The sequence below is a fragment of the Geotrypetes seraphini genome, chromosome 1 (assembly GCF_902459505.1).
Source record: "Geotrypetes seraphini chromosome 1, aGeoSer1.1, whole genome shotgun sequence".
Classification (NCBI taxonomy): Eukaryota; Metazoa; Chordata; class Amphibia; order Gymnophiona; family Dermophiidae; genus Geotrypetes; species Geotrypetes seraphini.
This window is the reverse complement of record NC_047084.1, coordinates 198,667,284-198,683,148: the sequence shown is the minus strand read 5'-3', so window position 1 is coordinate 198,683,148 and position 15,865 is coordinate 198,667,284. Positions and strand designations below refer to the sequence as shown.

Below are 15,865 nucleotides of genomic sequence, written 5' to 3'. Positions count from 1 at the left end.
ATTTCATGACTGAAAAAAAAAAAAAAATAAAAAACGCAAGATGCGAAAATCGAGTATATATCAATGGGATTCAAATGAGAAGGGCACGTTTGTTACTGGAATGGAGTTTGTGGCTGCTCATTCTCCTTCGGGATGCTTGGGCAAAGTGCATAACTGAATCAACAGAAAGAACACCAGGCTTTAGGGCCAACTGTTAATCGGTTCTCTATCTCCACCTGCTGGTCGATGTGAGCTATACCCACTAGTCTGGATTCATCTGCTGCTTCTAAAGGAAAGAAAATTAACAGGTATGACCATAATTTTACCGTCCAGTTCCCTAGCATTTGCTTAGAGCCACTGTTTAATTTTTCACCTAACAAACAGCAGCAAAATGTCCTACCTGAAGCACAAATTTAATAAGTACCATAATGAAGAATTAGAAGCAGCTGGGCTGGCAGGAACCCAGTTGGCAGTGCCTAGCATTAAAAACCACCAGGTGCACATTGGTGCCAGACTGCTCTGGCGACTGGTTTCTGCTTATGATCAGGCTTCCATGGATTTCTAACCTCTGAAAGCAAGCCCGAGAGACCAAAGTGGGCATAACTTTGTGGAAGGTAATGTCTCTTGCTGTATGTATTATAGACTAGGCTGAACTGAATTTTGCAAAATCTCCATTTTAATATAGTTGATTTAATGACTTCAAATGCACTCTTGAACTGGAACAGATCTTTCCTGTAGTATGACATACTACATGTAATGTTGTAAATATAACACGCTGTTGAAAACTGGTACTAACTTAAGGTTTCTGTTAATTTGCTCCTTCCCTCCATCCTCTCTGCAAGCCTCCATAGTGACTGTAATACACCTTGTCAATCCTGGTGTTGACTTGGTAGACAAAGAAGGTATATATGTGTGTTTTCATTGCTTACCTACCTACATGTAGACATCCGGTTCAATAATATAGCTTTATTGTAGCATAACAAAAATAATATACTTGCACAGAAACTAAAATGTTAGTTGCTTTATTAATTGGAACATTTATGTATTTGCATGTGTGTATGTTACATGTTCTCTATCTATATTTATACAAGGGATCTTTAAAAAGTTTCAGCACTTTTTAAACACCATTTATCAAATATCTCTAAAGCAAATTATATCACTTTTCCACAGGTGAGCTGGCTTGTCCGACTAACTAGTCACATGACATTCTGTGGCATGCCATCTTACCGCTTCTCCCTCCCCATCCATTTCCTGCGAAAATATGAAAGTGCGGAAACTTTTTGAAGAGCCCTTGTTTATAGATACAAAAACACAAAATTTGTGTTTAACCACTGCCTTACTGTACATTATGTAACGATATGGTCATTCCCAACATTTTTGCTTTTGTTTTGCCATAATACCATGACACCATGTTGTCCTATGCTTATGAGCCTGTTGCTAGGTCAAGAAAAATTGGAATTGGGGGAGCTATTTCTTTTCTTAACCTTCATGGTTGAAAATACAGTTGGTGGTTTCTGTTAGAGCTTTGTTATTCTGACACTTTAATGTGCAAGGCTGATAGTGCAACGGTTTGCACAGTTTATAGTTCTAGAAAATCTAATTTGATTTCCCCTTTCTGTCCCACAAACACGCTATAGTAACTCTTGTTAAACTGCATAAAGTCTCTTCGGATTTGAGCGTTGTAATCATGTGTGTAATGTAGAATATAACATACTAGTTTTTTAGCCCGTTACATTAACGGATGCTAGAATAGATGTGTAGACTGAGGCATTTCTTTCTTTCTGTCTGTCTTACTTACTTTCTTTCTGTCTTACTTTCTCTCTCCCTGCCCCCTTTCTTTCTTTCTGTCTGTCTCCCTGGCCCTATGTCTGTCTTTCTGTCTCTCTCCCTGCCCGCTGTCTGTCTGTCACTTCCCCTGTCCAGCAGTAGCCCTTCTCCCTTCCTTTTACCTCCCCCCTGTTCAGCAGCACCCTTTCCCTGCTCCCCCTGTCCAGCAGTAGCCCTTCTCCCTTACTTTTACCTCCTCTCTGTCCAGTAGTACCCCCTTCTCCCTTCCCTGCTCCCTGTCCAGCATCCGCTAGGCTGGGCAGCCTCGGGGCTTTTGCTAGGCCAGCCCGCCTCGCATTATTGAAGTGGGCTAGCCTAGCAAATGCCCCGCGGCTGCTTGATGAAACCGCGGCTGCTGTCGCTGCTGTTCTGGAGGTGAGAAGAAGAGGCGTCCCGGCAGCGGCAGCATAGTCAGAAGGCAGAAAGTGAGCTGGCGTTGGAGATCGGTGCAGGAAATCAGCTGAGGGCAGGCACTGCGCATGCGCAATACAGATCACAGTCGCACGGAGTTTGAAGTTCGCATGCGTGCTAAGGATTTTATTATAGCGGATACTGATATCAGTATTTACCGATAAGTATTTCTTATGGACTGTCATGATATACAGCAAAATTATAGTTTTCCAAGCTCTGAACAAAGTTTTTGATTTAGTGATTCATAATATTAAATTGCTACAATGAGTTCGACTAATCTTAGATTGGATTAAATCATTTGTGTAGGACAGACAGGTAAAAAAAGTGATGGCTAATTCTTGTAGTAACTAATGGGTCCTTTTAGTGCTGCTTGGCAATGTGCCATTGTCTCTTGGATCTTATTTGTCCCCTCTGTTTAATATTTTTCTCTGCCTTTTGGGATTATTGATTACTTAGTTGGGTTGGAAGGATAAAATGCAGATATTTTTTTCTCCTGGGAGAAATGGTGGAACCATTAAATATATGGTTGCAGGCCATTGATCATTGGTTGTTTTGTAATGGTTTGGTACTTAATAAGATGATGGAAATTGTTCTGGTGGGTGGAACTCAACACTTTGAAACTTCCACTTTATTGGGAAACAGGCAGGATGTCTTCTGAGGTTAGACGTTCCATCTTGTAAGATGTTGAGAACTGTCCGATGGAGATCTAGAGCATTCTCAGTGGTGGTGGTGGTGCAGATTCTCAAACAGATTGCTACTCAGAAGTACAGTTGCTAGATAGTGCCGCTCAGTTCCTTAAGGCCTTAAAGACTTGGCTTTCCACAATAGCTTCTGGAGAGGACTGTCCTAATGTTGCTGATCTGATCTATCTATGGGGGGGGGGTGTTTGTTTGTAGGTTTTGAGATGGGTTTTATATAATGTAAGGTTTTTGGTTGGGATTTTTTTTTTTTAGATTTGGATTGTTTGGATTTCAGTTGTTTTGATTAACAGGCAGTAATATGAATTTTAAATAAACTGATATTAATGAGTTTTTTCACCAGTGTTATTTTATTCTATGAAAACACAATCAAGCTATATCAGGCTTAAATTTAAAATGTAGAGAAAAGTTATCCTTGCTTGTGGGTTCAAACCCACGCTACACCTTGTGACCCTAGGCAACTCACTTAATCCCCCCATTGCCACAGGTACACTAGATAGATTGTGAGCCCACCGGGACAGACAGGGAAAATTGCTCGAGTACCTGAATAAATTCATGTAAACCGTTCTGAGCTCTCCTGGGAGAATGGTATAGAAAATTGAATAAATGCCTAGCTGAAAGTAATTGATAATTTAAAACCAAACTTTCTTAGAAATTTAGCCCAATTTCGGAATCTTTCATGTCTTAATTTTTATAGCTTATCTTTTGGGTGGGGAGAAGGGTTTATGAAGTTGGACTTAAGGGTAAAAGAATCATCCACAATGTACCAGCTGGATAGGTCTGATCGTGCTTAGCTAGGTACTCACAAGAATTATAACTTGAACACTCGTCCACTGCTTCCTGCAAATACGCATTGCAGGTTCTTCTGATGATGCTGTATCCTGATGGTGATGGTCAGCTAGTGGCAATGGATATACAAGAAACAGAGAAACATGATGACAGATAAAGGTCAAATGGCCCATCCAGTCTACCCACCCACAGTAACCATTATCTCGTCCTCTCTCTAAGAGATCACACGTGTCTATCCCATGCTTTCTTGAATTCAGACACAGTCTGTCTCCACCACCTCTTCCGGGAGACTGTTCCAAGCATCTACCACCCTTTCTGTAAAAAAGTATTTCCTTAGATTACACCTCTTAACTTCATCCTATGCCCTCTCATTCCAGAGCTTCTTTTCAAATGAAAGAGACTCTACTCATACGCATTTACACCATGTATGTATTTAAACATCCCTATTGTATCTCCCCTCTCCCGTCTTTCCTCCAAAGTATACATATTGAGACCTATAGGTCTGTCCCCATACACCTTAAGACAAAGACCATCACCGTTTTACTAGCTTTCCTCTGGACCAACTCCATCCTTTTTATATTTTTTTGAAGGTGCTGTCTCCAGAATTGTACACAATATTCTAAATGAGGTCTCACCAGAGTCTTATACAGGGGCATCAGTATCTCCTTTTTCCTACTGGCCATACCTCTTCCTATGTACCCTAGCATCCTTCTAGCTTTTGCAATCACATTTTTTACCTGTTTGACCACCTTAAGATCATCACATACAATCACACCCAAGTCCCACTCTTCTGTCATGCACATAAGTTCTTTGCCTCTTAAACTGTACCGTTCCCTTGGATTTTTGCAGCCCAAATGCATGACCTTGCATTTCTTAACATTTAATTTTAGCTGCCAAATTTCAGACCCTTCTTCAAGCTTCACTAGGTCAGTCTTCATGTTGTTCATACCATCCGAGGTGTCTACTCTATTGCAGATTTTGGTATCATCCACAAAGAGGCAAATCTTACTTGATAGCCCTTCAGCAATATCACTTCTACAGATGTTAAAAAAAACAGGCCCAAGAACAGAACCTTGAGGCACACCACTGGTAACATTCCTTTCTTAGAGCAATCCCCATTGACCACTACCCTTTGTTGTCTTCCACTCAACAAGTTTCTGACCCAGCCTGTCACTTTGGGGCCCATCCTGAGGGCACTTGGTTTATTTATTAGACATCTGTGTGGAACACTGTCAAAGGCTTTGCTAAAATCTAAATGCACCACATCTAGTACTCTCCCTCTATCCAATTTTCTGGTCACCCAGTCAAAGAAATTGATCAGATTTGTTTGACAAGACCTACCTCTAGAGCAGTGGTTCCCAACCCTGTCCTGGAGGACCACCAGCCAGTCGGGTTTTCGGGATAACCTTAATGAATATGCATGGAGCAGATCAGCATGCCTGTCACTTCCATTATATGCAAATCTCTCTCATCCATATTCATTAGGGCTATCCCGAAAACCCGACTGGCTGGTGGTCCTCCAGGACAGGGTTGGGAACCACTGCTCTAGAGAATCCATGTTGCCTCCGGTCCTGTAATCCACCGGATTCCAGAAACTTCACCATTCTCTATTTTAAAAGAGTTTCCATTAATTTACTTACACAGAAGTCAGATTTACTGGCCTGTAATCCCTACCGAGCAGAGGTATCAAACTCAATCACATTAAGGGGCCGAAATCCAAAACACAGGCTAGGTCGTGGGCCAGACCCCGCCCCCATAATAATACTAATTAAGACACAATTTTTTTCATATATACACACACAATAGAATCTTATTAACACATAATGGTAATGGTTAACCAGAAAATTAAACTACACAAAACACACTGTATGCTTCTCAACATTCATTCCTATCAGAACACAGATAACCCCTAAGCAAATAAGGGACCAAAAACTAAAAGTACTAATATATTTTTAAAAAACACCCTAAGGTTCAAGATTCTGCATGCAGTACAACCCCCAGAGAAACAGAAACAAATGTATTTCTTCCTGAGCAATGCAAAAGATAGACAGCAGATTAAAATGCTCAAAATTGACACAATTCAAACAATAACTTGAAAATAAAATCATTCCCACCTTTCTTCCCTCCATGCTGTGCCTCCCTCTGGCGGGTGTCTAACCTTCTGGCTGCTACAATCTGGCCGTTTTATGTGGCCTGCGGTCCGATGCCCCCCGGTGTCAACTTGTAGTCGACTCCCTCCTCCTGCACCTGAACCGGAAGCCTTCTCTCTGACATTGCAACATCAGAGGGAATGCTTCTGGATGAGGTGTGGGATGCGTGAGGAGCCGCTGAACGCGGCTCCTTGCACACTACGGTTGTGAGGAGGAGGGAGCCGGACACAAGGTAAAACTCGGGGCATTGTACCGTGGGCAGCATAAAACGACCAGGCAGGCTGTATTCAGCCCACGTGCCTTGAGTTTGACACCTGTGGTGTAGAGGGACCACATCCGCCCTTCTCCAGTTCTCCAGTACCACTCCCTATGCTAGAGAAGCATTGAAAAGGTCAGTCAGCGGCGCCACCAACTTTCCTAAGTTCCTTCCGCACCCTCCAGCACCATCCAGCCTTATCGCTTTAATTTAGCTAGCTCCTCATGAACACAACCCTCTGAAAATTGATCAGGGTCTACCACTGTTCCATCCCTATTCATGTTTGTCTTCTTTGGTCCCGCTCCCAGCACTTCAGCCGTGAAAACAGAACAGAAATATTTGATAAGCAATTCAGCCTTTTCTTTATCAGCTTCTACATATTTCTCCCCTTCACTTTTGAGTCTCACAATGCCACTTTTGCACTTCTTCCTATCACTGATATATGTAAAACATATATAGAAACATAGAACATGATGGCAGAAAAGGACCACGGCCCATCTAGTCTGCCCACATTAATGGCCCACCCCCTAACTACCTCCATGAAGAGATCCCATATGCCAATTCCATCTTGTCTCCCTTTTTTACTGTATCAGCTATTTTTTTCTTCCTTTTGTATCTTTGCTTTCCCAACTACTCAACCAGCCTCTCTTAACTTTTCCAGATATTTTTGGTCATTGTACTCGAGTCCAACACATGCGCACACACAACACACACACAGTGTGGAGAGCTGCTCACAGAGGAGAGAGACTATAACATAGGGCACTCCTATTGTATCATGCATTTCATTTGCTTTGGCTATCAAAAGTAATCTTTTTCTTTATTGTGTTTTTTTTTTGACATGCCATCTTGTGAAAACATACAGCTTGCACAGTTAAATTCGTAGATCATCCATAGCCAACCCCAGGAATGTTGTGGTAATGCCATTGATTGTCCAAAGCCACTGCGGGTTGCCTGCAACTTGTGCAGATGTGCATGTTTCTGCTGGTCATGGTGCTTTCAAGAGCCATTGTAAAGCCGCAGTGCTGATCAATCACTAGACTTTGCTGTGCCTTAAACCTTCCTCCCTTGTACAGTGTCACTTTCTGCAGTGCGACAGCAGTCAGATCATTCCACTCCGTGAGGTGAGAGAAGCTTGTTTCCCTTACCACTCTTTATTTAACAAAAGAGATAAATAAAAATAAAAGCATTTGGTGTATCTTGATGTAATGATCATTTGCACTTCAAATATGTGTAGCTTGTGGCTTCCTGGATGGGCGAGCCAGCTAAGAAGGGGGCCCCTTATTCATACGGTTTGAGACTGAGAACCTAGGGCTCCTTTTACAAAGGCGCGCTAGGGCCTTTACGCGCAGAATAGGGCGCGCTAAATTGCCCCGCGCGCTAGCCGCTACCGCCTCCTTTTGAGCAGGTGGTAGATTTTCGGCTAGCGCGCGCTAATCCGGTGCGTGCGTTAAACACGCTAGCGCACCTTTGTAAAAGGAGCCCCCTAGTTTTGGAGCAAAATCAGAAATGTTACATCATATTTGCCCAAATTCAGTCTTTAAGGGCTACAAGCAGCCTGGGTTTCCAGGGTATCCCTAATGAATATGCGTGAACGAGATCTGCGTAGAAAAGATGTAGTGGGTCAGCAACTCTTTCTTATTCACTAGGGATATCATAAAAACCTGGTCTGCTTCTAGCCCTTAAGGACTGAACTTGGACAGGCCTGAGTTAACCTTCTCCTACTCTTTTTCCAGCTCATCTCAGAGAGAGGTGGTTGGTTTTTATGCAGCAATCTTGTGTTGTACATGACAAAATGGGGGGTGGGGATGGCAACCGAGTTCAGTTCTCCAAATGATCCTTTCAAGATGTCCTGCCTTTGGACAGTAAGATCCCATGCACTTTATAGATCAGTGATGCATTTGACGTTAAAAAAAAATGATGCTATCAGAACATATAGTAATAGCATAGATCAGACTTATGTGGGTAATAAAAAGTTATGACTTTTGAAGACTGCTTTTCATGGTGACAGGTCAAATGCGCGCAAGACAACAGCGCGCAGACAAAAACGCCAAGACAAATCAGCGCAAAGATAATAGCGCGAGAGACAATTGAGCGCAAGGATAACTCAGCGCGAGACAATTGAGCGCAAGGATAACTCAGCACGAGACAATTGAGCGCAACGATAACTCAGTGCAAGGCAATTGAGCGCAAGGATAACTCAGCGCAACGACAATGGTGCGTGGCGAACGAAAGGCACGCGCACGTTCAGCACGTTAACACGTGATCACGTCACCACGTTATCAGTATGGTTCCCTTGCCTCTTTGCGTTTTGAAGACATCTGAGCGCCGGCAAGTGAGCGCTCTTTTGACTTGCGCTCACTTGTCCGCGCGCTGCTGTCTTGCGCGCAAGTGACTATGAACCCGCTTTTCATCGTGGGAGACAAACTTTTGTAAGAAGTGTTGTAGCAACTTCACATCAAATGAGTTAGCCTTATCCCTTTTCCAGGGGAACCTGGTATGAAATTTGATTGACATCTTTCACCAAAGCACAGTGGCGCCAAACCTGATCAAAGGGATGCACGCAGCCAAGTTGAATTAGGTTTACTTCAAAAAAAAAAAAACAGAAGCCAAGAAGACCAGGCACACCGTGAGACAGTAATATAAATAATTGAATAAAGTTTCTTATGCCACCTCCCATGGAGGAGTAGCAGACTTGAAAACCGAGGCAGCCCAGTTCAAATATCACTGTGGCTCCTTGTTACTATCGGCACATCACTTAACCCTCCATCGCCTCAGGGACCGACTTAGATTGTGAGACATCCAGGTCAGGAAAACAACACCCGCTGTACCAGAATGTGATTTGTCTAGCTGGAAAAAGTATAAGCTAAATCCAAAATGCCTTCCCTTTATCTGATGACAATAGAATTGTCATCAGGGTGTGTGCTGCACAACAGGTCGCAAAGATAGGGGCGGAGGGGGTTATCCAAAGGAGCATTAATATCAGCTGTTAAAAGGCGCATTAATCGCCAGCGTGGCGGTGCAGATGTTAACACACACACATGAGCATTGATGTTAATACAGTTCACAAACTACATTTCGTTAATATGTACGAGTAGTTTAGTATCCTGCATTAATAGAACTTCATTAATGCTGGGTAAATATTAATATGTGTTTTTCATTGTGCTGATGGGTAATGAGCTGATCGACCTATGTTTGCGTCTCATTACTTCAGCATAGATTTGCAATAACGTGCATTAAATAGCTTGTGTAAGCATACATTGCTCTCCCCCTCCACCAATGGTGTCTCATCTTACAAAATAAATATTTCTTGTGGTTGCCTTTGACAACCCCTGCATCTCACTATGGGACACTTTATAATATTTTGTTGATGACAGGGCTGCAAGCGGTTTTGTAACATTTGCTGAATTGGACCCCAGGCCACCTGCAACTTGGGAAATTTGAACCAAGCCGATAACTTTTCCCATGCCATTCTCCAATTAAGTCTAAACTGTCTCGCTCATTCCTATTGCAATCTGAAAGATGTCTAGATATTTGCGTGTCTGGCGTGTGCTGCTTTATGTGCCTACTGGCTGTCGTGATGTATGGCAGTTTGTGGAGTGGTCTCTTGCATATGCTCTTGTTGTATATACTGTCCTGTGGCATTAGATGACCATTCTCAAAGCAATGTGTTTTGCAGCTGATGGTGTTCAAGTGATGTACAAGTGTACAACCATTTAAAAACTGGGAATAAACTTTCAGAGTTTGGTAAGCATGCAGGACGAGTAAATGCATCCAAAGGTTTTCAGGATATTTTTTTTTTTGGGGGGAGGGGGGTTTGTGGCTGTAGTCCTTTAAGAGTCGTTTGCTTTCAGGAAAGTGAAATCTCTAGAATAATACATTATTGTTAATTTCCTTTACTCCTTCCTTCAGAACTTGCCAGCCTACAAGTAATGTTTTTGTTCTCTCTCTTTCTCTGCCAACTAAAGATTCTTTTGCGGTTCCTGATCTCAGGAATTCAAGAGGTGACTTCTGCATGCACTTTGTTCATTTATACTGTGTGATTTTTTTAAAAAATTTTCATGTATTTATTTTGCTTGTGTCACTTTAACATGCAAGTTTGTGCAGTTATGCAATCCTGTGGCTTAAAATATAGTACTGTATATTCACTAAACTTTGCATATTTCAGTCTGTACCCTTTTGTCTTCCTTTGCTGGAAAGGTTAACTTGAAGAATGCTGAAGAGCACAGTTTTTAAATGTAGAAGCCTTCATTGCTGCCACTCTGACTGTTAAAATCATTCTGCCATCTCCAAAGATTTGTAACAATATGCAGAAGTTTTTGAGTTTTTGGAATACATGTTGTGTGATCACAGGGTTGCGAGCACTTCTGGATGATTCTAACTCTAGAATGCTAATGGCTCAAATCGGCCGTGAATTGGTACAGTGACTACCCATAGTTAGAAATTTATAAACATTGTGATGACTGATAAGTAGGGTAATGAGTTATGGTTATATAAAACGGTGACGGGACTAAATCGCGTGAGACAAGGCGCGCCGACAATTGAGTGCAAGGTTGACGGCGCGCCGAAGAAAAGCACTATTTTAAAGGGCTCTGACGGGGTGGGGTGGGGGAACCCCCCCCCCCACTTTACTTAACAGACATTGCGCTGGCGTTGGGGGGGTTTGGGGGGTTGTAACCCCTCACATTATACTTAAAACTGAACTTTTTCCCTAAAAAACAGGCAAAAAGTTCAGTTTCAAGTATAATGAGGGGGGTTACAACCCCCCAAACCCCCCACAACACCAGCACGATGTCTGTTAAGTAAAGTGGGAGGGTTTACCCCCCACACCCCCCGTCGGAGCCCTTTAAAATAGTGCTTTTCTTCGGCGCCCCGTCAACCTTGCGCTCAGTTGTCTGCTCTCAGTTGTCGGCACGCCGTTTGTCTCGCGCGATTTTGCCTATGAACCATATAAAACTACCAGAGGTCCCTAGTGCACTCCAGTTCTCTGTCCATTTGGGTTAAATTCACTTATTACCTAGAAAGTGGCTCACAAGGTTTCATGACAAGATTTGTCCATTTTATGAATTTGAGATGCCTTGTGTAAAACCCCCAACACTGCCCCCATTCCAAAAAAAAAAAAATCAAATTATATATAAAATACTGTATTTACTTTCTTATTTATCTGACTGTACAGTTTTTCTTACTGCTTAACTGTTAACTTTATTTCCTTTTTCATTGTCTCTTCTATACTTGTTTTCTTTCATAATCTGAGATCTTTCTTAATCTCATTTCTTACTGAGCTGTGTCTCCCCACTTCTCCTTCCCATCTATTTCGATTCTTCTACTTTCCTTTAACATCTCCTTTTCTGGCTCTCAGCTGTTTCTCTTTCCACCTTTATTTTCACTTGTTCTCTAAAATGCGGCAGTCAAGCTAATTTTGGGGTTGAAGAAGTTCGATCATATAACACCTTCCTACCAACTTCTACATTGGCTACCGATGGAGGCACGCGTGAAGTTTAAGTTTGGATGCTTTTGCTTCAAGGCACTATTCGGTTTAGCCCCTAAATATATAACTGATCTCTTCTCTTTCTCAAACAACAGACATAAGAGAAGCTCACACGCGAATTTTGTTTCCCCACTGGTTAAAGGATGTAAATTTTAAAAAACACCATCACCATCTTCTCTCACATCAAGCGGCATTATGGGGCAAAGATCTGGAACAATTGCTCACGCATACTACTTATGGGGAATTTAGGAAACACCTAAACACATACCTGTTCCTGAAGTATTTAGGCAACTAACCTGTTCAGTCCTACTGCACAATAACTGATCTCTAGCGCTGTTAATAACTAGCTTCTAACCTTGTTAATTCGAATTAATTGGTAACATCTTTTAACCATTGTAAACCGCATAGAACTTCACGGTCCTGCGGTAAATAAACTATTATTATTATTGCACCTCCCAACTCCTCTTCTACCTCCTCCCCTGACCTTCTATCTCCCCTCAGTTTCTCCATGTGCCTTCTCTTAGGGCTCCTTTTATCAAGCCGTGCTAGCGGGGTTAGCGCACGTGACTTTTAATCACGCGCTTGCCAAAAAACTACCGCCTGCTCAAGGCACCATTAGCAGCTAGCGCGGCTTAATAAAAGGAGCCCTTAGTCTCATTACCCCATTTTTCTCTGTATGTTCTCTCCAGCTCCCATCTCCAGTCCTTGCACTCCGTCTTTTCAGCCTTGGGTTCTCTTCCATTGAGAACCACAACAGAGCAATCAGTGTGTAATGGGTCTTGAGAGAAGCAACGAGCCAATTTACAGGGGACAGTGAAAAAACTGTCTCCCCTTCCTTCTACCACTCTGTAGGTTGCATTTCTAATCAGGAAACCCATATTTCTCATCATGCCTGTTGTCACTGCTAGTATTTCTGCAACTCGTGTGCTAACAATGGCAGCTTTAGGCTTTCCTCTCCTGTGCGGCAGCAACAATGGTGCACGTCTCCATTATTACTTCTCCAGAATAGAACATTGCAGCTGACAGGAGGCCCAGGTTATTGCTTTATGGGAGACGGGTGAATGGTTGCCTCCTGCAGTTCAGTTTCTCATCTCCCGGAGATTGATAACAGTGATTAATGTAGCTGGTTTAAAAAAGGTTTGGACAAGTTCTGGAGGAAAAGTCCATAAACTGCTGTTGAGACAGGCATGGGAGAAGCCACTGCTTGCCCTGGATCGGTGGCACGGATTGCTGCTACTCTTTGGGTTTTTGTCAGATACTTGTGACTTGGATTTGTTTCTACTCAAAGATGCTTGATAGTTTTGAGTTGTACAGTTGTTTTTCTAATCGTCAAACTGACAAAAATAGGTTGCTCAGTTCACCGTTCAATACATGAAGATTGGGTTTTGTTTTTCAATTTGCTTTGCGTTGTTTTTGTTTTGATGTGTTTCTTGTTGCATTTTGCTCTCATGTCTTATTGCTGCCTATCAAAAGAGTGAACACTGTTCCGGCTATTCTTGTTTTATACATAGGGCCTGGTTTGGAGTGGGAATGGGGTGGAGATGCCCCCCTTCAACTGTCAGTATGACTTCCTTATCCTTTGCACCCCTACCTCCTGCCTAAAAAGCTGGCAAACTACACCAATATTTTCTACTTATATAATGTCAGGATACCAAGATTGCTCAGAATGACTCTAAGACACACTTTCCTATGCATATTAAGTAATTTACACTTTCTGATTGTATTTGTTTGTTCTGAACAATCGTCAGTTTGGAAGAACAGATAGGCAGTCGTCCACTATGACAAGCCTGGCCAAATCTTTGCCTATAGTTCTCCCTGATAACTTTTAAAAACATCAGATTGTTAAATTTGTGTTTGCCAGTTTGGGGCATACTTTAGGAGAACTGCACTCTTTCTCAAAAATGTTAAAATCAAGACATAATAGTGCATGATGTATCTTAAGGTGGCAGCTTTGTTTGTGCTTTAACATTAATAAATGTTGACTCAAATCTCAGGATCCGTTGCTCCAGCAATTTGTCTAGCTTTTCTTATAATTGCCAATTGTGCTGATTGACATTGCTTTGCAAAGATATTCTGGAAGATATATATATTTATTACTTTTTCCATATTGCAGGTTACCACTGGGACACTTCGGACTGGATGCCAAGTGTCCAGCTACCAGGTATTGAAGAATATCCACATTATGAAGTTGTCGAGGAATCTGCTCCCCTTTACACAGACCCAAATGCCATTGATACAGACTATTACCCGGGGGGCTATGACATAGAAAATGACTTTCCACCTCCTCCGGATGACTTCCCTGCACCAGATGAGCTCCCACCATTGCCGCCAGAGTATAGCGAGCAGTTTGATTCAATACAGCCATCCAGGGACATGCCTCCAATAGGTAGCTTGGGCTCATCCATGAGGTGCAGGCAGAGATTCAACCTCAATCAGTACCTTCCCCATCACCACTATTCCACCGATCCGTCTGAACCTCAAAATGTAATGAGTGGAGATGGCAGTAGCTTCCAGGAAACCTATGGTTCTTACACATTAGGGTATGGGCAAGACTTTGAACCCCCTATGATGGACAATATGTCCATGTCAGTGTACACTTCTACAGCTTCATGCTCTGACATGTCTGCATGCTGTGAGATGGAGTCAGAAGTGATGATGAGTGACTATGAAAGCGGAGATGATGGCCACTTTGACGATGTGACCATCCCTCCCTTGGATTCCCAACACCACACAGAAGTCTGACACTCTGACTTTAGTTAAAAAGTGCCTGGACTTTAAAATTCTAGATCAATATCTTTAAAAAAAAATAAAATATTTTTTTTTGTTTTGTTTTTCTGTCTTTCCAGCAGTGCTTTGTATGCTTTGGTTTCAGTGAGCTCAGACTGGTACAGCTTCACTGGATCATGCAGCTCATTTTAAGCATTTGTGTGTTAGCCTATTTCTGTTCCCTCAGCCTATCACAATTGGACAATACAAAACAAAACTATCGTCATTTCTAAATGGTTTATTTTTTTGTACTCGCATTGTCTTTGTTAAAAGTATTAAAACAGAAACTCCACGCACCACTTCAACCTGTTAGCATGATACATGTATTTATAGATTTAATTCAGAGATTTAATTTGAATTTCCTCCCGTCATTTTTTGTAAATTTCATGTACAGTTTTGATTTTACTGGTTTTATCTAGATTTTTGTAGATATTTTGTGGATTTTGTTTTCCAATGAGCTTTAGTGGTGTTAAGCGTGCCATTAAATTTGTGCTCTTGACCTTTATTATAATCAGGACTCCACTGTATGGTTTCTTCCTCCTCCCCTTCCCCCTTGCCTAGACCACATCCTATCCCTATCCCAGCAGTCATTGGAAATTTGAGATTTCATGAAAACTTTTGACAGTCGTGCAATTCCAACTGTATATAGGTGAGAAAAAAAAGTCTGAAATATCTTACATGAGATTCTGTATTTTAGAATTGCAAACATTTTTCCTTTCTTGGAAAATGTAATGGGGGGGAAGACCCTGTGCATACCTTGAGAACCAAAACCACCATGACACAGTTTTTATAGTGTCTATATATATATTTGTGATGCAATGGTCTTGTAAAGGTTTTTACTGAAAACTACCATTAGCCACTCTTTCTTACTGACAATAAATTATTAATAAAATGAGTTGGTTTTGTTGTCTGTGGCTACACTTGGCGATCATAAAAGAGTTTCCAATACTTTTCATGAATTACTGAATGCAATAGAAAAATCTGTTGGGGCTAGTGAGAGAGGACAGGAAAGGGAGAGGCTTCTACCTGGTCATCTTGTGCAGACCAGGTGATCCCATGGATTTATATCAGCAAATAACCAGCTAGTGCTCCTGAAATTCCAGAGACACCACTGTAGCACTATTTGGTTAGTGCTGGGAATGGAGTCAGGGTGCGTCCAGGCAATGCCAATAATTACTGCTAGTGTCCATATTGCTATCTAGGATCACAAAAACACAGGCAAACTACTCACACACAGTACAAAAAAAAAGTAAACGGGCACAAGATACAAACTAATATTAAAAAGTTAATTTTAATATCTCTAAAAAGTTACAATTTTTATTCAAATACCCCTTTTGCGAATGCATAGTGCAGGTCTTAGCGCCGGCAGCAACGGTAACTGCTCCGACGCTCATAGAATTCCTATGAGCATCAGAGCAGCCTGGCAAATCTACAAAAGGATACTAAAGTGTGTACAATCAGCAACTCAGCAAACAAATAGGCTAAGTTAAATGTTTACAGAAGC

The 15,865-nt window shown here is 41.9% G+C and overlaps 1 protein-coding gene across 7 annotated transcripts in view; it reads left to right on the top strand.

Moving 5' to 3' along the window:
* Positions 1 to 15,256, top strand: part of FAT1 (FAT atypical cadherin 1) — a 363,497-nt gene extending 348,241 nt beyond the window's left edge. For 4 of the 7 annotated variants that reach the window (XM_033943896.1, XM_033943893.1, XM_033943894.1 and 1 more), the window contains exons 27-29: positions 822 to 881; positions 10,076 to 10,111; positions 13,709 to 15,256. In XM_033943896.1, the coding sequence (XP_033799787.1) occupies positions 822 to 881; positions 10,076 to 10,111; positions 13,709 to 14,337 (725 nt within the window). In that variant the 3' untranslated portion in view covers positions 14,338 to 15,256. The remainder of the gene's footprint in view (positions 1 to 821; positions 882 to 10,075; positions 10,112 to 13,708) is intronic. The other 3 variants (XM_033943897.1, XM_033943898.1, XM_033943904.1) reach the window with 3 other exon arrangements.
* Positions 15,257 to 15,865: the final 609 nt, after the last annotated feature.